The sequence below is a fragment of the Rhinatrema bivittatum genome, chromosome 8, assembly GCF_901001135.1.
Source record: "Rhinatrema bivittatum chromosome 8, aRhiBiv1.1, whole genome shotgun sequence".
NCBI classification, from domain to species: Eukaryota; Metazoa; Chordata; class Amphibia; order Gymnophiona; family Rhinatrematidae; genus Rhinatrema; species Rhinatrema bivittatum.
This window is the reverse complement of record NC_042622.1, coordinates 228,039,023-228,061,348: the sequence shown is the minus strand read 5'-3', so window position 1 is coordinate 228,061,348 and position 22,326 is coordinate 228,039,023. Positions and strand designations below refer to the sequence as shown.

The 22,326-nt window shown below is 48.6% G+C and overlaps 2 protein-coding genes across 4 annotated transcripts in view; one reads left to right on the top strand and one right to left on the bottom strand.

The window, feature by feature from the left end:
• Positions 1 to 18,935, bottom strand: part of LOC115097807 (semaphorin-4D-like) — a 197,562-nt gene extending 178,627 nt beyond the window's left edge. For both annotated transcript variants that reach the window (XM_029613886.1, XM_029613887.1), the window contains exon 1: positions 18,672 to 18,935. The gene's annotated coding sequence lies outside the window, so the exon portion shown is untranslated. The remainder of the gene's footprint in view (positions 1 to 18,671) is intronic.
• Positions 18,936 to 18,985: 50 nt separating this feature from the next.
• Positions 18,986 to 22,326, top strand: part of LOC115097842 — a 53,193-nt gene continuing 49,852 nt past the window's right edge. Inside the window, exons 1-2 of one of the 2 annotated variants that reach the window (XM_029613950.1) lie at positions 18,986 to 19,111; positions 20,413 to 20,541. In XM_029613950.1, coding sequence (XP_029469810.1) covers positions 20,421 to 20,541 — 121 coding nt within the window. In that variant the 5' untranslated portion in view covers positions 18,986 to 19,111; positions 20,413 to 20,420. Of the gene's footprint in view, positions 19,248 to 20,412; positions 20,542 to 22,326 lie in introns of both variants that reach the window. The other variant, XM_029613949.1, reaches the window with a different exon arrangement.

Sequence of the window (22,326 nt, the reverse complement as noted above, 5' to 3'; positions counted from 1 at the left end):
TACCGCTCAGCAGTGTAAGGAATAAACACTTAGTAGAAATGGTGAATCCTTGGGCCGATGGCAGATGACAGCGCCCCCAGGCGGAGATCCTGAGAGGGACCACCGGCTAGGCTGGAGTATAGAGACAAACACAGATAGTTCTTTATTAGCCTGGAAGTTGAACCACCCGAGGTGGCAGTAGTGAGCTGATGTGCCTGGCAGGGCTGAAGTCCCTCAGATACTGGAATTGCGATCTCTGAGTAGCTGAGTTGTACAGAGAGACTATAGATAGTGAGTAGACAGGGTATGCTGGATACATAACCAGTAGTAGATGATACACTCACAATTGTAGATATCTGTAATGGCCTCTTATGCAACAGAGTCTTCAGAATATACAGGAACAGGAGCCGTAGGCGACTACTGGATCCTATAGGCAGTCTGGAATAAGAACTCACAATCTCCGTACCTGTGATAACGTCTTAGACAGAAGAGAGTCTTCAGAGATTAGGAACATGGGCCCTCGTGGAGCGAGTACTGATTCCTATTTGTAATATAACTCACAGTATTCATGTCTGTGATCGTTTCCAGGCAGTAAGGAGTCTTCGGAGCAATCAGGGGCGTAGGCCCTCGAGGAGCGAGTACCGGATCCCGTCTTAGCAATCTGAAATCAAGAAGAGAGAGCGGAGCTCCCGAGGAGCAGGTACTCCTAGTAGGTACAAGAAGGCAGAGTAGCTTGGGCGAAATGTATACAGAAGGGTAAGATTTGCGTCTTTGCTAACTCGATTTGTAGTTGCAAAGACCTTTTAAGTTGGAAGCGGATGACGTCACTATGGGGGACGCCCCCGAGGTTCGCGCCCTTGCCGGTACAAACTCTGGAGCTCGCGCGTGCAGCCTTACGACGTCAGGAACATGGCGGTTCCGCCACGTCAAGCCAGCCCGGGGATTCCGAGGAGAAGTGGCAGAGAGACGCCGCGGCCGCAAGCTGTCCCTCAGACCTGGAGGGAGTCGCCATACAAGTAGAGAGGGTGGAGGCGAGGGCGAAGAGCAGATGCATGAACGCAACAGCTAGCCACCACTGCCGCACATCTCCGACCTTGCAGGGACGCTGCCACCGCTCACGCCGAATCCGGGCCTTCCTAGGCGTGCGCGCGTCACCAGGCCTCGCTTTAAAGGCCCAATGGCAGGAACCTCGATGGCGTCCCCAACTGATGACATCACGAGGTTGGGATTCTTAAGGACCCCCTTTGCCCCTTGCTAACTGACTTGGCAACGAGTTCCTTCTCTAGTGCTTGCTCCTGTATCATCGGATCGTGGTTCCTGCACCGGACCTGCCCTTAGCTCTGGACTCTATCTTAGGTACCCGCTCCTCGGGGGCTGACTCGCACTCCAGTTGGTGACTCCGTCTCCAGGTTTCCCTGCTCCTCGAGTTAGCCCCTGCACTCTCAGAGTTCCTGCCTGCCAGCTTCCCTGCTTCTCAGAGTTGCCCTCGGACCACCTCCTGCACCCCGTGCTTCCCTGCTCCTCGGGGTAGTACCTATGTTCTACTTAAGACTACTCTCCATGCTTCCCTGCTCCTCGGGGCAGTGCCTGCATTCTACTAGAGACTGTGCTCCGTGCTTCCCCGCTCCTTGGGGCAGTGCCTACACTTCACATAGAGACTATATCCTGAGCTTCCCGCTTTTCGGGGCGGTCCCTTGATTCTCTATCTGCGATACCTTGTGTACAGCCCTGCTCCTTGGGGCGGCTTACATCACTACTTCGGAGATATGACTCGGGCTTCTCTGCTCCTCAGGTCTGCCTACGTCATCACTCAAGAGCCCTGCTCGCTATGCTGTCCTGCCCCTCGGGAAGTCTCTGCAGCATTACACCTACAGTGCCTGCCTCGTGCCCAGCGCTCCTCTGGCGGAGGCTTTTGCTCTGGCACTCATATATCCTGCCAGACTGAATACTGTGGGTTCCCTCCAAATTGTCTCTCTACCCCGCTCCTCGGGCCACTCACAGTATCCTCTCTACTAGCTCCTGGGATCACGTGGCTGTGATGCAGGACATTTTATCTCTCTGCTATCACTCACTGATCTCCTGCTACAGCTGGCCTCGCCTCCTGATGGTGAAGACCTGTGAGACTCCTTCCTTCAGGTGGTGTCAACCTTCACCTCGGGCCAAGGGTCCACGAAACGCACGAATCCTAACATATTGCCAATTCCATGGACCCAGCAGAGGTTTCAGCCCTCCAGGCTATTCCTGGCCTGGCGCAAAGAATCAATGAACAGCAAAAATTCTTGGAAACTCTGGCAGCAGTCACTGACAATTTGAGCTCTCGTTTAGACGCTACCGTGTCAGCCATAATGACATCTACCAAGCTTAATCCTTCCATCACCATGCTGGTTCCACGGCCTACAGTGCCCTTGCTGGCACCTCCTCGCTTCTCGGGGAACCCGCTTATCTGCAGGGGTTTCCTGAATCAATGCAATATGCACTTCTGTCTGCAACTGGCTTACTTCCCAGATGTGATCACCATGACTAACTACAACCTTTCCCTGCTGGATGGTAAGGCCCTGGCCTGGGCGTCACCTCTCTGGAAGCGTGCTGATCCAGTTCTTCGTGACCTGCCCGGATTCCTCGCCTTGTTTCGTTCAGTCTTTGACGAGCCTGGCAGAAGAGCGGTATCTGGATCTTCTCTCCTCCACCTTCAACAAGGCTCAAGGCCGTTAACTGACTATGTCATTGAGTTTAGGACCCTTTCGTCTGAAGTTCACTTGGACTCAGACTGCCTACGGTCCATATTCCTTGAAGGCCTGAGCTCCCGTATTAAAGATGAGTTAGCGGCTCGTGAATTACTTGCATCCTTGGACTCGTTAATAGACCTAGCTGGCCATTAATAGACCTAGCCACAGAGGCATTCACGGAGCGGGATGCCAGTGGTTGGTGTTCCACCTTCACAGAGTGGAAGGATGGAGGGCTGCCATCTCCAAAAAAACAAAAAAAAACCAGGGGTGGGTAAGAGTATGTAAAATTAACGGTGAGGTCATAGGCTATAGGTATTGCCAATTATTAGGCTTGTTCAATATTTGTTGATAGTTAATGTGGCTCTCGCGGAAATGGGGCTGCTACCTGGAGATGGTGCCCTTGTTCAGTGTACATGCACGGAGTTGATGAGACTCCATCATGGCTCTGGGCTTCAATGGCAAGAGGTAATGTGGAAGAAAAATTAAAAAAAAAAAATTTGTATTCACAGGGAAGCAAGGTGTAGCTGGGCCGATACTTTACTTTCAATGCATGTCCAGTGTAGCTCTCTGCTTCAGCGAGGGAGAGAGTCTGATACGTCTCTTTCAACGCATGGCTCTCTGCTTCAGCGGCAGGGGGAGTGTGGAAGGGAGGATCTGGGTGTGGATGGCAACCAACGGGGTCTGGATCGTATAGTCTGGGTGGACAGGGGCAGGGGTGTGGCCTGCTTGTTGCGGAAGTTGCTACCCCTAATTGAGCTGGATGTTCACTTGGATGCAGATCCGGCGGTGCTCTCTTCATTGGTGGTGGGGTGGAGGGGAAATAGGGCCGGAAGGGGCTGGAAGCCAAGAGTAACAGGTGTGAGAGAGAAAAGGGAAGAAAAAAAAAAAAAGGATAAAGTGCGTAGCTTGCTGGGCAGACTGGAGATGGGCCGTTTGGTCTTCTTCTGCTGTCATTTCTATGTTTCTATGTTGATCGTCGATTGCAAGAAGGCTCCCTGGAGTCCCAAGCCTCTAGGAAACCTACGCCAAGCTCAGCTTGCATTCAACAATCACCTTCTCCCAGACTGGCCGTGGCTCCGAGCAAAGTTGAAGAAGGAGCCCATGCAAATGGGTCGGAGTAGACTTTTTCCCAAGGAACGACGCAGTCATCAGCAATCCGGTCTCTGTCTGTACTGCGGCCAACCTGGCCAAGCTATTGCCTCATGCCCCGTCTGTCCTGGAAACTCCCGGGCCTAAGTCCAGCAGGAGGACTGCTCCTAGGCCTGACGTTGCCTTCTCCTCCGTTGACAGTTACCCATTTCCATAAAATTGGACAGTCAAGAGTTCCACACTCTGGCTTTGATTGACTCCGGGGGCTGGGGGAAATTTTATGCTGCGTCAATTGACTGAGCATCTCCGGATTCCCACCATCTGCTCCCCAGTGCCTTTACTTCTCTCGTCCATCCATGGAGAAACCATTACCTGGAGAAGTCACTCACACCATGGCTTCTATCTGACTCCGCACAGGTGTTGCATCCATCGCTGCTCGACGCCCTCACTCCACCCTCTTTACCTCTGTGGCGACTCCTTCCGGATCTGATGGACGGTTAGCTGCCGCAGCATCTTCTTGCCGTCTCCCTCCGGCATCCCCGGACCGGCATGATGCTGTGGATTCACCATGTTCCTGATGACGTAGGGCGTGCGCGCTCCAATTAATGTACCAGCAAGGGAACGAACCTCGGGGGCGTCCCCCGAGATGACATCATCCGCTTCCAATATAAAAGGTCTCAGAATTTGCTAATGGATTGAGTTAGCAAGGACTCGCTTCAGCTGTCCAAGCTACTCTGCCTCCTCAGACTTACCAGGGGTACCCGCTCCTTGGGGACCTTGCTCTCTTTTCTTTATTTCAGATTGCCAATAGGAACCGGTACTCGCTCCTCGAGGGCCTATGTTCCTGAACATTCTAAAGATTCTCCACTGCCTGGAAGCTATCGCAGATACAGACAATTGTGAGTTACCATCGCTCTCTGAGCTTTCCCTGGAACCAGGTTACTCGCTCCTCGAGGGCCTAACCCTTTCCAGCTACTGAGCCTCCTAAAGACCTTATGTGAGTTTTGTCATCTAGTTCTGGCTATGAACACAGCATACCCTGTCTACTATCTATAGTTTCTCTACAGCTCAGCAACCCTGGGATAGTGGTTCCAGTACCTGAGGGCCTTCAGCCCTGCCGGGCATATCAGCTCACTACTGCCATCTCTGGTGGTTCTACTAACCTGTCCAATAAAAGAATTATCTGTGTCTGTCTCTGTACTCAAGCCTAGCCGGTGGTCCCTCTCAGGATATCCTTCTGGGAGCGTAGTCATCTGCCATCGGCCCAAGGATTCACCTATCTACATTCCTCTACAGCTGAGTGTCCTCTCCAAGCATTCCGCTGGTAACAGATTGCAACTCCTCCTTCCATAGGAAGCCTATGCATACAGATCGCTACTCCCTAGCAGAACCTAACAGATTGCTAACTCCTCCTTCCTCAGGAGCTAGTTCACAACAAGATTGCTAACTCCTATCTGCTTGCTCCACCCATCAGACAGCAGATTTGTAACAGATTGCTAACTCCTAGCTCTAACACAGAGCTTTCCCAACAACAGGGTCTCTTCGCATAGAGACCATTTCCTTCCATATTCTGGATAAGGCCATATATCCCGTGATCCTGGGACTGCCGTGGTTACCTCAACACACCCCACAGTTTGACTGGGCCACCCTACAGCTCTCCCATTGGGGCCCCTCCTGCTATGACAACTGTCTGGAGTCCGTCTCGCCTCTTCCATGCCTGAACGCTTCTCTCTCTCTTCCTGGCCTTTCACCGCAATACTTTTCTTTTGCTGATGTGTTTTCAAAGAAGGCCGCAGACACCTTACCCCCACATTGTTCCTATGACTGTGCAATCAACTTGTTGCCCAACATAGAGCCTCCTGGGGTAGGATTTACCCCGTATCGCTAACCGAGACTCAGACCATGTCAGAGTACATCTGTAAGAATCTGGCCAAAGGCTTCATTTGGCCCTCCAACTCACCCGCAGGAGCGGGATTCTTCTTTGTAGGGAAAAAGGACAGTTCTCTCCGCCCCTGCATCGATTACTGAAGCCTAAATGAGATCACTGTCAAGGACCGCTATCCATTGCCTTTAATCTCGGAACTTTTCAACAGGCTTCAAGGAGCAAAAATCTTCTCCAAATCCACAGACCTCAGGGGAGCATACAAACTGGTCCGCATCCGCAAAGGCGACGAATGGAAGACCGCGTTTAATACACGTGACGGCCACTTTGAATACCTTTGATGCCGTTTGGCCTTTGCAACACTCCTGCGGTCTTTCAGAATCTAATGAACGAGGTCTTTAGAGATATGCTTTTTTCCCCCAAGACCTTCAGAGCTACCACAAGGATGTCTCTCGAGTTCTACAGCATCTACGGGATAACCAACTATATGCTAAGCTCGAAAAATGCTCTTTCGAGCAGAAGTCAGTTCCCTTCCTTGGCTACATGGTTTCCAGTCAAGGTTTCCGAATGGATTCACAGAAACTGAAGAGTATGTTGCATAAGAGGTGGACCCTTGGGCCGAGGTGGGGTTGACGCAACCCGTGAGACCTACGGGTCCTCACCATTGGCAAGTGGGAGTGGGCTGAAAGTAGAGGCTGCTGGAGCTTCACCTATACCAGCCCTCATTCCCCGCGGGTTGAGCCTTTGGGTGCCGGGGCCAGCAGGACTTAGGTGGGCCTCGAGGTTAGATAACAAGATAGGTTGGTTCAGCCCAGAGACAGGCGTAGTTCTATCCTGGACTGGGTGCGGAACTGGAACGGAGTTTAGCTGGGGGTACTCAAGCAAAGATAGGCCAGAACCTAATAAGTCCACGTCCAGGAAGTAGGCTAGAAGAGGCATCAGTAACAGGCTTGGATCAGGGCCGGCGGCAAGGCGGAGGTCGTGGCAAGCAATGCGGAGTTCAGATCTCGGAGAAAGTCAATAGCGTTAGTCAATCAAGGCAATGTTCTGAGCACGGAGAAGTCAATAGCAGTAGTCAGGTGTAGCAAAGGTCTAGGTCTGAACATAGGAAATAGCATAGTCGGGCGTAGCAAAGGTCTGGGTCTGAAGATAGGAAATAGCGTAGTCGGGCGTAGCAAAGGTCTGGTCTGAAGATAGGAAATAGCGTAGTCGGGCGTAGCAAAGGTCTGGGTCTGAAGATAGGAAATAGCGTAGTCGGGCGTAGCAAAGGTCTGGGTCTGAAGATAGGAAATAGCGTAGTCAGGCGTAGCGGAGGTCTGGATCTGGAGATAGGCTATAGCGTAGTCAAACAAAGCAAGGTCGATATCCGTAGAGTCAGTCCAACACATAGACAAGGCAGGAACGAAGACAACAACAACCGGAAACGAAGATAGAGAGGATTCTCTAGTAGCAACGAGTACTCGGATAGTGAGGATACCTGTTGCAAAGGCAATGCTATGGAGCGAGGCCTGAGCTTAAATACACTGAAGAGTTTGACATCATCATCCGGGGCCGCAGCTAGGTTTCCGTCGCGGGCCCTTCATAAGGATCAGAGATGCACGTGCGCCTAGGGAAGGGCATGGCACGGGTAGTGGCGTCTCTCCGCGGGCCACACAGAGAGGCCTGACGAACAATGTCATCTTGAGCTGCAGTACTGGGGACCAAGGCAGAGCCGGAGGCACCAGGGGCGGCCCGAGGTTGGAGCCGGCGGCCCACCGCCATTAGTGAGGAGGAACCAGGAACTGGAATCTGTGTAAGAAGGTGAGGGGGCCACAACAGAGTATTCGCAATTGGCCTTAACCTTTGGGCTTCTCTACAGAGGTTCCTGGGCTTCGCCAATTACTATCGATCTTTTATTCACCATTATTCAACACTGACCACACCTCTCACTGTCATGACCCACAAGGGGGCCAATCCCTCCCAGTGGTCACCTGAAGCCATGACCGCCTTTCAGGATCTTAAGGCTGACTCCAAGGGCTCTAAGGCAGCCATGTAATGCAGTCCAGCACAACAGAAATCCCATTGAACCAAGGGACTTGGATGAGGGGATTTAAGATTGAAAAGTCCTTTCATAAACTGGGCTAGAACCGTGTCTCCGCCACCCAGACCCCAGACGTCCAGTCTTCATAGAGGTTGACACGTCCGACGTGGGAGCAGGAGCACTTCTGTGCCAGTACTTGTCTAACAATACCTTAACACCCGTGCTCCTTTTTTCACCGATGCTTCTCCCCAGCGGAACAGAATTATGTGATCGGCGATAAGGAGCTACTAGCCATCAAGCTAGCTTTTGAGGAATGGCGTCCCTGGCTCGAGGGAGCTCAACATCAGATCACAACATATACTGGACCATAAAAACCTGGAGTATTAACATCATTGCTCAGCGTTTGAACTATCGTCAGGCCTAGTGGGCTCTCTTATTTACCCGATTCAATTTCTTGCTGCGCTACCCCGACCTGCCAACAAAAATTGCCATGCTGATGCCCTTTCCAGGTCCTTTGTCGCAGAGGATGTCCCTGACACCCCATGGCTAAGGTCATCCTGTCCGCCACATTTCTGGTACCCAGCTGGGAAGATGGCGGTACCCTCATCAGTTACGCCAGAAGGTCCTTCGGTGGGCTCACGACTCCCTGACTGCAGGCCACCTGGGGCAGTCTGGAACCTTCTCCACGCTCCAGCGATTCTATTGGTGGCTGACCACGAAAAAAAGACATTCAGGCCTACGTCGAGTCCTGCCCCACTTGTGCCCGCCATAAGCCTCCCGTGGGACGGCCATGGGGACTCTTGCAACCGCTACCCATTCCAAATGAGCCATGGACCCACATAGTGGCAGATTTCATCGTGGACCTTCCTCCTTCCAGCGGCAACAATACCATTTGGGTCACCGTCGACCGGTTTTCAAAAATGGCTCATTTCATTTCATTTCATGGCTCTACCTGGTCTTCCTTCGGCACCTCAACTGGCTAATTTGTTCATCCACCACGTATTCCGGCTCCACAGTCTTCTTAAACATATCCTCTCAGACCACAGAGTCCAATTTACTACGCGCTTTCAGAGATCTCTCTGCAAGACATTCAACATCTCATTAGATTTCACCTCAGTTTACCATCCCCAAGCCAACGGACAGACAGAAAGGACAAACAGGACCTTAAAATAATTTCTGCAGGCCTACGTCAATTTGAGGCAGAATGATTGGGCCTACCTCCTCCCATGGGCAGAGTTCACCTTGAATTCACACCAGTCTGCATCCACTGGTTCATCACCCTTCCAGGTGGTTTATGGGCATCAGCCGCTGCCTCCATTCCCGGTTCCTCTGTCTGTGCCCTCTCTTGCAGCCCAGTCTACCGCCCAGGAATTGCCTCAACTTTGGAACAGCACTAAGCAGCTGCTTCAACAAGCAGCCCAAAGATCAAAAGATTTTTCGATGCACACCACCGTGAAGCACCCCAATTTAAACCGGACGACAAGGTGTGGCTCAGCACCCGGTTTATTCGACTTAAGCTGCCTTCGACTCGCTTCGCTCCCAGGTATATTGGTCCCTTCCCGGTGGTCCGCCGTTTGGGCTCAGTCACCTACAGACTCCATTTGCCTTCCTCGCTGAAAATCCACAATGCCTTCCAGGATGTGGTTAGTGCAGTTAGTGTAGCTGTGTTTAAAAAAGGATTGGATAAGTTCTTGGAGGAGAAGTTCATTACCTGCTATTAATTAAGTTGACTTAGAAAATAGCTACTGTTTTATTACTAGCAACAGTAACATGGAATAGACTTAGTTTTTGGGTACTTGCCAGGTTCTTATGGCCTGGATTGGCCACTGTTGGAAACAGGATGCTGGGCTTGATGGACCCAGTATGGCATGTTCTTATGTTCTTCTGTTCTTACATATCTCTACTAAAACCTTTGATTCTGTCTGGCTTCTCCAAAAAAACCACTGGAGCCTCAACCTTTGTCTTCTGAAGCAGACGTCACATACCAAGTCCAAGATTTATTTATTTATTTTATTTGTTCGTTTTTATATACCGAAGTTTAGCCAGGGCCTTCAATCCGGTTTACATTTGAAACAACGAAAACATTACACTGAACTAATAGAACAAGATCTACATCTTACGATATGATTGGTAATACAACATTTAGGATATAATGAGATATAGCAAGATAAAACAATATAACATAACGAGAAATAACACAATAACAAGATAGTTGGTAATTCACTATTTAGGATAATTAACAGCAGGGGGCAGGTTGTGACACTGGATGCGAATGTATTAGCGTTAGCAGGTTTTCAGTCGGCATATTGGGAGTGTCATTATATGGTTTAAATGGCTGAAATGGTATGGTTGAGTGATATGTATTTAAGATTGAAGTGTCCGTAAGGGTATGGGGTGTTGGGTGGTTGTAACGGGTGGTTTAACCGATCCCATCTTTGAAGGTTTGTCTGAAGAGCCAAGTCTTTAGTTCTTTTTTGAAGATTTTGGTGTTATTTTGTAGTCTTAGGTGCTCTGGTAGTGAGTTCCAGAGGTGAGGGCCTGCAATGGAGATGGCTGTTTCTTAGAGTAGTGTGTTTGGCAGTTGAAATTGTTGGAATGTTGAGTTTTAATTTGTTTGTTGTTCTAGATATTCTAGATGTAAGAAAATGTAGAAAAAGGTGGGACTATCTCCTATCTTGGGAGGGCTTTGGGCCTGTAATGGAGATGGCTCTGTTTCTTACAGTAGTGTGTTTGGCAGTTGAAATTGTTGGAATGTTGAGTTTTAATTTGTTTGTTGTTCTAGATATTCTAGATGTAAGAAAATGTAGAAAAAGGTGGGACTATCTCCTATCTTGGGAGGGCTTTGGGCCTGTAATGGAGATGGCTCTGTTTCTTACAGTAGTGTGTTTGGCAGTTGAAATTGTTGGAATGTTGAGTTTTAATTTGTTTGTTGTTCTAGATATTCTAGATGTAAGAAAATGTGGAAAAAGGTGGGAATATCTCCTATCTTGGGAGGGCTTTGGGCCTGAAGAGAACATTTGGGAACCAGCCACCAATATCTTGGATAAAGACCTTATCCAGCAGTTCCATGCCACACCTCAAAAACCCAACACCCCCCCCCCCCGGGGGCGGCCTTAAGAGGAGGGGTACTGTTATGACCGTCGGTCACAGATGGCTGTGACTGATCCAACTCATGACATGTGTATGTCTGCTCTCCTCTGCGGGTCAGCTCAAGGCCGGGGCTAGCCACCACCGCCGCACATCTCCGACCTTGCAAGGCTCCTTGTGGTGGCCAGGTCGCCGCCACCGCCCATGCCGACTCCGGGTCTTCCTAGATGTGCGCTTCACCAGGCCTTTCTTTAAAAGCCCAATGGCGGGAACCTCGAGGGTGTCCCCAACTGATGACAGCACGAAGTTGGGATTCTTAAGGACCTCCTTCGCCCCTTGCTAACTGACTTGGCAAAGAGTTCCTTCGCAAGTGCTTGCTCCTGTATCTTCGGATCAGTGTTCCTGCACCGGACCTGCCCTTGGCTCTGGACTCTATCTTAGGTACCTGCTCCTCGGGGGCCTACTCGCGCTCCAGTTGAGGACTTAGTCTCCAGGCTTCCCCGCTCCTCGGGTTAGCCCCTGTGCTCTCAGAGTTCCTGCCTGCAAGCTTCACTGCTTCTCAGGGTTGCCCTTGGACCACCTCCTGCCTAGGAGTCTGCACCCTGTGCTTCCCCGCTCCTCGGAGCAGTGGCTGCATTCTACAAGAGACTGTGCTCCGTGCTTCCCTGCTCCTTGGGGCAGTGCCTACGCTTCACATAGAGACTGTATCCTGGACTTCCCGCTCCTCGGGGCGGTCCCTTGATTTTCTATCTGCGATACCTTGATGTGCAGCCCTGCTCCTCGGGGCAACTTACGTCACTACTTGAGATTCGACTCTGGCTTCTCCGCTCCTCGGGTCTGCCTACGTCATCACTCCAGAGCCCCGCTCGTTACGCTGTCCCGCCCCTCAGGACAGTCTCTGCAGCATTACACCTACAGTGCCTGCCTCGCGCTCCCCGCTCCTCGGGGCCTGCCCAGCGCGCCTCTGGCAGAGGCTCTTGCTCTGGCACTCATTTATCCTGCCAGCCTGAACACTGTGGGTTCCTCCGAACTGTGTCTCTACCCCGCTCCTCGAGCCTCTCACAGTATCCTCGGGCCTCTCTTAGTATCCTTTAATTTTTGTAAACCGCTGTGAAGGTACGTCTGATACAACGGTATATAAATGCCAATAAACTAAACTACTAGCTCCTCGGATCACGTGGCTGTGACGCAGGACGTTGTATCTCTCTGCTACCACTCACTGACCTCCTGCTACAGCTGGCCTCGCCTCCCGACGGTGAAGACCTGTGGGGCTCCTCCCTACAGGTGGTGTCAATCTTTACCTCGGGCCAAGGGTCCACAAATCCTAACACTCATCTCTTCATGAGACCACTACAATACCACGTACATCTGCACTGGAACCAGTTCCTTCAGCCTCTCTCATACAAGCTTCTGGTTCCACATCATCTCTTTCCGGGGCTTCAGTGTTGGCTTGCAGACGATTGTCTCTTCTCTTGGAGGAGAATTCATGTGCCTCCTCTGGATGTCCTCTTGACAACTGATGCCTCCCTTGTAGGTTGGGGGCTTATTGCTGATATTTAACGACTCAAGGCACCTGGACACCTTCAGAAAAGCACTTTCACATATATCTGCTCAAGGTGTAAATGTTGACTTTTAAACCTTGGCTCCTTTCACCAATCCATGCAAGTACATCTGGACAATGTAGTCCCCATATAGTACCTGAACAAGCAAGGTGGGATGGGTTCCCCTCCATTGTGTGCAGAAGCCCTGATCATCTGGAAATGTGCCCTTCATCTGTTGGCAGTTTACCTTCCAGGATAGTTGAACGCTCTTGTGGATGTGCTCAGTTGTCACCTTCAGCTGCACAAGTGGAGACTACATCCAGAAGAGGTGCATCACCTTTTTCAGTAATGGGGAGTACCATATATAGACCAATTTGTGTCTGCTCAGAATCATTATCTCCCCACATTCTGCTCGAAATTGCTTGCTCCAGATGCGATGACACGAGATGTGTTTGCCTTATCCTGGGTTGGACCTCTCCTGTATGCTTTTCCTCCTCTGCCTCTCATCACCAAAACTCTGCTCAGATTATCTTCATTGTGTCGGTGTGGACATGTCAGCCGTGGTTTCCCTGGAGACGCCAACTCTTTGTGGATCAGTCAATTAATCATTCTGCCAACTGTCCATAGCTTCTCACTCAGGATGGGGGAATCCTCCTTGATCCCAACCCAAACCATCTAAACCTCAGGGCATGGCTTCTCCAGGGTTTCTGAGTGGTCTTTCGAGCACACCTCAACAGATTCTTCTGGCTGTCTGCAAACAGTCCACAAGACGTTTGTATTCCAAGATATGAAGAGGGTCTCAGTATGGTATTCATCTAGCAGTATTGTCCCAGTTAAGTGCCCCATCTCTCTGTTGCTTCGCTGTCTCTTGCATCTTTCCGATGAAGGTCTACAAATGTCTTCGGTGAGTGTTCATCTGACTGCCTTTGCGGCTCATCATTATCCTATTCATGGTCGCTCGATCTCCAAGGAGCCAGTTGCTGCCCAGTTTATGAAAGGACTTTTCAATCTTAAATCCCCTCATCCAAGTCCCTTGGTTCAATGGGATTTCTGTTGTGCTGGACTGCATTACATGGCTGCCTTAGAGCCCTTGGAGTCAGCCTTACCCATCTTAACTTGGAAAGTTGTCTTCCTCATTGCGGTGACCTCAGCTCGCAGAATCAGCAAACTCCAGGCACTGGTGGTTTATCCTCTCTACCTACAGTTCTTTCCTGACAAGGTGGTCCTGCGAACTCATCCGAAATTCCTGCCTAAGATTGTATTAAGTTTCACCTACAGCAATCGATCTCTTTGCCTGAGTTTTAGCCTTCTCCGCATGACTCCCTAGAGGCTGTGCGCCTTCGCACAGCATGGACTGTGTTTGTGCCATCAGAATATACCTCCAGCGCACCCAGACCTCCAGGCAGTGTTCTCAACTCTTCGTGGCTTATGACCCTAATAGGCCTGGCTTTCCTTTTCTCAAGCAAACTCTGTGCCATTGGCTTAATTATTGTATATGTTTCTGTTATTTTTCTTTTACTCACTCTTCTCCTGGTTGGGTCACAGACCACCAGGTCCATGCTTGGGCTATTACTGCTTTTCTCCTATCCTGGATATCTGTAAGGCGGCAACACGGTCTTCCCTCCACATGTTCACCAGTCGTTACTGCCTTGATAAGGACTCTGCTTCTGATTCCTCTTTTGGCTCTACTGTCCTTTGTGCCCTTCACTGAGGGCTCTATGGCTGTCTCGCTTCTGCCATCTCAGCTAGGGTGTCCCATCTGTGACTGATGTCCTGCTTATTTTATTTATTTATTTATAACTTTTTTATACCGAAGTTCAAGTGACAGAGTTACTTATCAATCCGGTTTACATTACAACAATTAGAAGATAATGACAACTGTGTCTTACAAAGAACAAAGGAGATGAACAACTTGGAGAACATAACTGGGCAATGCATGGAAAATGCAAAGTTGCTCACCTGTAACAGGTATTTTCCATGGATAGGGGACAATCAGCACACATTTCCACCCTCCTCCCCAGAGCACCTCTTTTCCTCTTGGCTTCTGTCTTTTCGTCTGGTGTTCTTTTTTTTCTTCCTAGCTACCTTACTGATTGGGAAGGGAGGAATGTACAGTGTCTACTGGCTCTTGTGCCTACCACAGCACATGTGTGGGAAGATTCCAGAAATTTCAGCTACAGATCAGGCCAGACTCGAAGCCTTCGAATGATATATCCCATCTGTGACTGATTGTCCCGCTGTCCATGGAAATCACCCTTTACAGGTGAGCAACTTCGCTTTCTTTGCCTCCATTTGCTAGCAGGGTGAAATAATCCTCTTGTTTGGACTGGTGTAGCAGGCTGATAAGGAAGCCTACATTTTCTGTTTAGCATGTATTTTTTACTCACAGGGCATTTGCATGCCATTAGTTTCCTGTTGTGGAAGCACAGGCTTCTACCGCATGCATTTACTCTGATTTTAGCATGGGTTTTGTTTCATCAACTTCACAGTAATCCCCTTTGTACTTTGGTACTGTTGTGTCCGTCGGTGCTCGATGCCCTCTCTCCGCCCTCTTTACCTCTCTGGTGCCTCCCTCTTCGTCCGCGGGAAGACTGGCTACCGCGGCGTTCTCCCGCCACTTGTCCTCGGGCATTCCCGGACTGGCTCGACGCTACAACCGCCAGGTTTCCTGGAGGCCTAGGGGCGCGGCGCGGCCCCGACTGAAGTACCGGCATTGGCGCGAACCTCGGGAGCGTCCCCCGAAGATGATGTCACCCGCGACGGATATTTAAAGTCTCGGAATTTGCTAACACATTGAGTTAGCAAGGGTTTTGCTACCTAAGCAACTCTGCTTCCTCGGACTTACCAGAGATACCCGCTCCTCGGGGTCCTCGCTCTCTCTTTGTTTTTTCAGGTGACAGTCTGGAACCGGTACTTGCTCGAAGGCCCTGATCCCAGACTCGCTTCGTATACTCTTCTGCCTGGAAGTCTTCACTACCAACTATCAGCTCGATACTGTAAGGCCGCGGTAGAAACAGTGCGGCAATGTCAGGCGCACCCTTCCTCCCCGCACGCACAGTTCTCTTCACTTAGCGCCCGATACTCTCTTCTAATTGCATGCAAATGCATGCCGCGGCTGCGAAGCCTTAGGCAAGCGTTAGGACCGCGCAACCCATTTTACTGTAAAGAGCGCCTATACAGTATCCTGGGTTCGCGGGCCTAACGCTTCACGGCCGCGCTGGTATCTGTTATTTCAAATGTCATTTCAAATGACATTTGAAATGACAGGTACCAGATGTTCCCCGATGCTCAGCAAACTTTCCCCCAGCCCCCGCTTACCTGCCCTGGCCCTGTCCGGTCTCCGGTCCAGCCCGTCCGGTCTCCGGTGCAGCCCGTCCGGTCCCCTCCTCCCGAAGCAAAAAAAAAAAACAAAAAACCGAAAAAGTAGCAAGGCTCGGGCCTGCTACGGTAGTCCCGTCTCCCTTCTCCTCTCCGTGCGATTCTCCTCCGTGCGATCCTCCCCTCCCCTCCTCTCCGTGCGATTCTCCTCTCCATGCGATCCTCCCCTCCCCTCCTCTCCGTGCGATCCTCCCCTCCCCTCCTCTCCGTGCGATCCTCCCCTCCCCTCCGTGCGATTCTCCTTTCCGTGCGATTCTCCCCTCCGTCCCTTCTCCCCTCTCCTCTCCGTGCGATTTCAGCGCTCAAGGCAGTCACATGCCGTGACTGCCTTGAGCGCTGAAATCGCACGGCCATTCATCCAGGCAGAGGGAGCCGGCCTGCCTGGATGAATGCACGGCAGTGAAGGAATGGCCGTGCGATTTCAGCGCTCAAGGCAGTGAGCACTGAAATCGCACGGCCATTCATCCAGGCAGAGGGAGCCTCTGCCTGGTTGAATGCACGGCCCCCGCCGGAATGGATGCCCGTGCGATTTCGGTAGTCACAGGCAGAGGCTCCCTCTGCCTGGATGAATGGCCGTGCGATTTCAGCGCTCAAGGCAGTCACGGCATGTGACTGCCTTGAGCGCTGAAATCGCATGGCCATTCCTTCACTGCCGTGCATTCATCCAGGCAGAGGGAGCCGGAGGCCGTTTTCGCCGCTGGCTCCCTCTGCCCGGATCCCGCCGCCCGTCTGAGACTATCGCGCGTCCACCCGCCCCCGCCGCCGCTTGGAACAGGTGCCCACCCGCCCGCGGCCTAGATTTTACACGCGACCACTCGCTCCCCGGCTCCCGCCGCCGCCCGCCTGGACCCACGCGGCCCTCCGACAGGTATTTAAAAATTTTTATTTTTTTTTCTGACAGGTTTTTGTGTGTCCCACAGCATTACATTTTCTCGATCATCTCTGTATCGCTTTTTTTTTAAATTGTGTTTTATTGTGTTTCAGTATTTTAAGTGGTGTCGATGGGTTTGCTACAAGACTCACAGTCCTAACACCTACTAGGGGGAGGCGGTAAACTAACACGTTAAGGCCGCGGCAAAACAGCGGGTTACTAAGGAGATAATATCAGCGCCCGTTACAGTATCGGAGGGGAATAGCTAATTCCTTCATTATACAGCTAATTCGTTCATTTACACATCATCTACATGCTGGGTGCGGAAAGGGTTATGTGTCTATTTTAGGAAGCGCTAAGGACGCGTGAAACTGGAGACTGTATCGCTGGATGGCCTTACTCGTCTGTATTGTGCGCTCCCAGCACGTTACAGACGGGAAATCTTCAACCGCACGTTACTGTATCGACCTGTATATCAGCTCCATCAGTGAGTTACCATCGTTCTCTCTGAGCCTTCCCTGGAACCAGGTACTCGCTCCTCGAGGGCCTAAACCTTCCAGCTCCTGGGCTTCATTGGGACATTGTGTGAGTGTTACCATCTGCATACCCTGCCTACTCACTATATCTCAGTCTCTCTTCAGCTCAGCCTCCAGGGATTGCTGTTCCAGTATCTGAGGGACTACAGCCCAGCCGGCCTACCAGCTCACTACTACCATCTCTGGTGCTTCAGTATTCTGTCTAATAAAAGAACTAGTGTGTGTTTGTCTCCTAACTCTGAGCCTGACCGGTGGTCCCTCTCGGGATCATCCCCCAGGGGCATGGTCATCTGCCACTGGTCCAAGGATCCACCCTCAACTCTCATATATAATAACAGATTGCTAACTCCAGCAACTCTTGTTAACTCCCAAGCAGACTGTTAAATCCGAATTGAACAGATTGCTAACGCCGAACTGAACAGGTACAACATGCAGAGAGGAGAGATGAACACTTATGTCTCTTCCTAGAAAAGATATGTCTATAAAGCATCAGGCAAAAATCGGAAAATCCTATACCTCTCAATTTATTGAATAACTATGAGGCCAATGTAAGCTAATGATATGCTAATAACTAGGAGTTAAAAAATGTGAACTGAGGAACATAAGCAAAGAAAAGACTTAACACATGGGAAAAACGATCTATGTGCATATAAACCATGTTTGCTGCAGAAAACAAGCTTTCTGTATATGAAGTCCCAGCACTGGAACTCCAGCCTCCACCAGTAAACTAACAGTCCTGGAAACATTACTCCACCTTGGACTAGATGAAGTTGAGCTTATAGGCTAAGAAAGCCAGTGCATCTCTCTGAATGAGGCCAAGTGTAATAACTAATGCCTTCATTAGCGTGTGATTTCCATGCGAGGGCCCTAAGGAATACGTAGTTCTATGTGCACATTTTTTTGGTGCGCAAAACTACTTGCTGCATCAGCAGTATTTATTTTTTATTTAGACATTTTATATACCGTCGTTCCATGTAAAGATCACAACGGTTTACAATAATGACATTTATAGGTAAAATTTGCACATAAAAATGCGCGCTCTCGAGTGCACCTTATTACATTAACCTCTGTATCAGCAATTTTCAGAACGTGCCCAGGGCTTACAGCACTGAATACCCATCCTGCTCTACCCTTAGCCCCTTTGCGGCACGGGCACAAAGCAGGCGCAGAATTTTCAACCAAGAATTTTACTTGGAGTAAATTCATTAAAAAAATTGACCTTTAGATGAACATTCTGTGACTTGTAAGCTGATAATTTTGCTATTTAAAGCCTGCTCTCTAAGGCTTTCCCCCCCATGTTGTGGCTATGAGGAAAAGAAAAACTTAGGGCCTACATTAACTGAAGGAGAATAGAGACGGATAGAAAAATGATTACTTATAATCTTAAACCTGACCTGTAAGTAAGATATTTTTCTGCAAGAGAAGGTTATCGGGTCGAAATCACAGTAAAAAAAACTCTTGTAAATCAGGGAGACAGTGATATTCTCAATCACACGTGGGAACCTGCAACATTTATTTTCTCCCAGACCTCGCTCGTCCTGCCAGTTTCCGTAACACCTCACCTTCGTTGAGATGTTCAGTCTTCCTGGAGACCCACGCATCATACCAACGGATTTCATTAGCATATTAGAATCCCTTCCTAATTCCTATCATATATTTTTTTTTGAGAGGAGGAATACCCGAATCAAAAATGGCCGCCAAGCGTTTCAGAGTCAGTCACGTGCAAGAGATCGTACACATTCCTTTATGTCTACGTATCCGAGTGGAATTACACAGCAACGGCAATACCGTAGCCATTTATTTTTGAAAAACAGCTGAACGTTTTATCGGGGGAGGGGGTGGGGGTGGTGTTTGTTTTTTTTTTTTTTTTACAGACCGGACGTGATGTCTCAATCCAGCACTTCCGCTCTTGCGCTAAGCCTCTCTTTCCTTCCCAAGTAGAGTGCTCCGCAAGTGGCGGTGGCGGGAAGGTGTTCGTGTTTTGTTTGGGAGTTCGGCACCGGTGAGACGCGCCCGTAGGGGGGGCGGGATTCCTCCGGGAACCGACTGAGAAAGTCTGCCCCTGTCCACACTGCGGTGATCGTGGTTTCAGACGCCTTTCCTCCTGCAAGTGCGCTTTCCACTGGAAGAGCGTTGCGGTGAGGCCTTTAATGCGCGCCCCCGACCTCCTCTCACGGTCTCCCTCTCCGGTGGACGGCAGTGTTGGCTTGGCACGCTGGGTATTAGTTGTTAGGGCAATGGTGTTTATTAGTCACTGACAGACTGACGTCTAAGGGGGACCACCGATTGTTTGACTTCCGAATGTTTAAAACTTACTAGTCATTTGACCCCGGTCTCAACCCTTTACAATCCACTTCTCCCTTCACGATTATAGTAATGCCCTTGCCCAGCTCTTCTCCAGTCTGTGCTTTCGGCTCTTTCCCCCAGGGCGCTCCTCCCACCCCACTCGCCACCATTGTGTGAGGAGGCGTGATGGACCAATACCAAGCCAAATCAAATAAACCCGAGGCAAAAAAAGATTGTTCCAGACAAGTTTCAAGACATTGCAGTGAAATTCGAAAAATATGGAATTAGTCTTTGTTGTTGTGAATGCCATTTTTCTCTGCCCTTGCATATAAGTAGGCCATTTGAGTTAACTATGTTACCCACCCCCTCTTTCAAAAGCAATTTGGTTTGACTATCTTCTGGGAAATACTGTAATCAAATTCAGATTGGCTTTGTTTTGGTTTTTTTTCCAGTTGAAAGTTTTCTGAAAATGTTTCCAAGAAGACAAATTTGGGTAGAATGCATGGAGTGCAGTGTAATTTGGATAAATCAATCTGTATAGTAAAGTTTCGTACGGAACTAGTCAGACCAAGATTTTTATAAATTGTTTTCAGATTGTGAAAGCCTTTTACTATAGCTGTATAAAAATGATTGAGATAGTGATGTACAGGAGCTATGAAGGCCACACAGGTACATGTTGTCTTAGTGTCTGAAGAAGGGAGCTCAGAATTTGTATCTTGATGTTTCCCATTGCTCTGACTCCTATAGTTAGTAGAGTTCTGCAACTTAAAATGCTACACTGTAGTTGGTTTTGATCACTTTTATTTTTTAATTATATCAGGTGTAACCTTAAAACCTTATAACTCACTAGGAGATCATTATTTCCCTGCCCTTGAGGTTAAGGTGGTAGTTGACTGTGTAGATAACCAAACATATGTGAAGGGGGCAATGCAGTACATTCACCTTTTAATCAAATCCTAAGTATGCACAACTCATAAAGAATACTGTTGAAAAAATGAATTTATTTTCTCACTGTAGGCTACAAAATGACATCCAGACGAATCACAAGAGAAAAATTTGATGCTATGGTAAAAGAAAAGGTTGAAGTCTATGGTATGACTATTGATGAAGCCATTGAACGCACTATTCAACAACGTCAAATGCAAGGTAAGCTATGGCCATGCTTTTCTACTAAGTATAAATTATTTGTGGTTGAGTTGTTTTAGTAAGAAAATGTGTACAGCATTTTAGAAGTGCCAATGTACTGAGAGGCTTGGGTCATTTCTTGAACCAGAGAAGCCTGGGATCATATCCCACCACAGCTCCTTGTGAACTTGGGCAAGCCACTTCTTCAATTGCCTCAAGTACAAACTTAGATTGTGAGCCTTCTGAGGCCAAGGAAATACCTACATATACAGTACCTGAATGTAATCCACTTTGAAGTGCCTGAAAGATGGAATGTAAATCAAAATAAATCACTTTCTTATTGTAAGAATAATGTTCAGCGTTGTGATGTCATGCATAGAGTCTCAGAATGTCTTCTAATATGTACTTCCTGTGCTAGAAAACATTTGTATTGTTAGGTTTCTCCTCATAAATATGTACTCATATCTGTTCTACGCATGATGCTGCTCCTATTCCTTCAGATATCCCATGGAGATGGCTTTGAATAATTAATGTTGTTTTTATTATTAAGAGGTTAGGGCTCTTCATCTTTGAGAAGCAATGGCTGATAGAATATGATAGATCTATAGGAGGAGTGCAGTAGGTAAACGCAAATCAGTTGTTTACTCTTTCAAAAAGTACAGGGACTAGGGGACATTAAATGAAGTTAGTAGGTGATACATTAAAGAGAAACAAACATTTTTTTTTACTCGGTGCATTATTGTCGAAGGATTTGGTGAAAACTTTTGTGTGACTGGGTTTTAAAAAAGGTTTTGACAAGTTCCTGGAAGAAAAGTCCACAAACCATTATTAAGGAGGACTTGGGGAAATCCACTGCTTATCCTTGGAATATGCAGCATAGAATCCGTTGACCTTTTGGGTCAACTACCAGGTATCCTACCATGTACTTATGATCTGAATTGGCCATTGTTGGAAACAGGATACTGGACTTCTTGAACCTTTGGTCTGATCCAGTATGACAAATTTTATGTTCCTTAAAGCAAATATTTACAGAAAGGCAAAATAGCTGAAACAGAAAAGCAAGACAACAAAAAGCTATTTTTCTCTTTGTGTTCCACATTTTATAGGGAAAAATCAGATATTTTACATATTGCTGCTTTTATCATTCTAAATTTTCATTCATGATAACGAAAGATCAGGAGGAGCCTTAGACATCTCTGCTGCATTTGATATGATTGACTAGAAGATTATCCTATATCATTTGAGAAAGATTGGTATTTCAGGCATTGTCTTAAAGTGGTTTCAATCTTATTTAACAGATAAGTAACAGCAAGTTAAGGTCAGTAAATTCAGTCTCTAGTTGGTATCTAATGTTGACTTGAGTTCCACAGGCATCTGTCCTTTTGGCACTCCTGTTCATCATTTATTTAGCCTCTATATGTAAATTGTTAACCCGTTTGTGTGATGGTTTTCGCCCATGCAGTTTTTTCATCCTACTAGCCACCACTTAGAAACAACTGCTATGATTGCTTTGTACCCCCTCCATTCGCCGTTGGTTAATGCACAAGCTGGCTCTTAATTTGTCAAAAATGGAAATTGTAGTTATCCAGAACTCTAAAAGAATGTCAGTCCCCTCCCCTTGTATCAAAATTGATAACATTGAAGTGAATATTGTTTCTCATGCGAGAAGTCTAGAGTGTTAATAGATGCACACACTCACTCGTTCCTCAAATCAGATTGGTTGTTAAGTCTGGCTTCTATGTGCTGCAGGTTCTTTGTCATCTTGAGGCTCTGCTTCGATGTACACTGTTTCACTCAGTGGTGTAA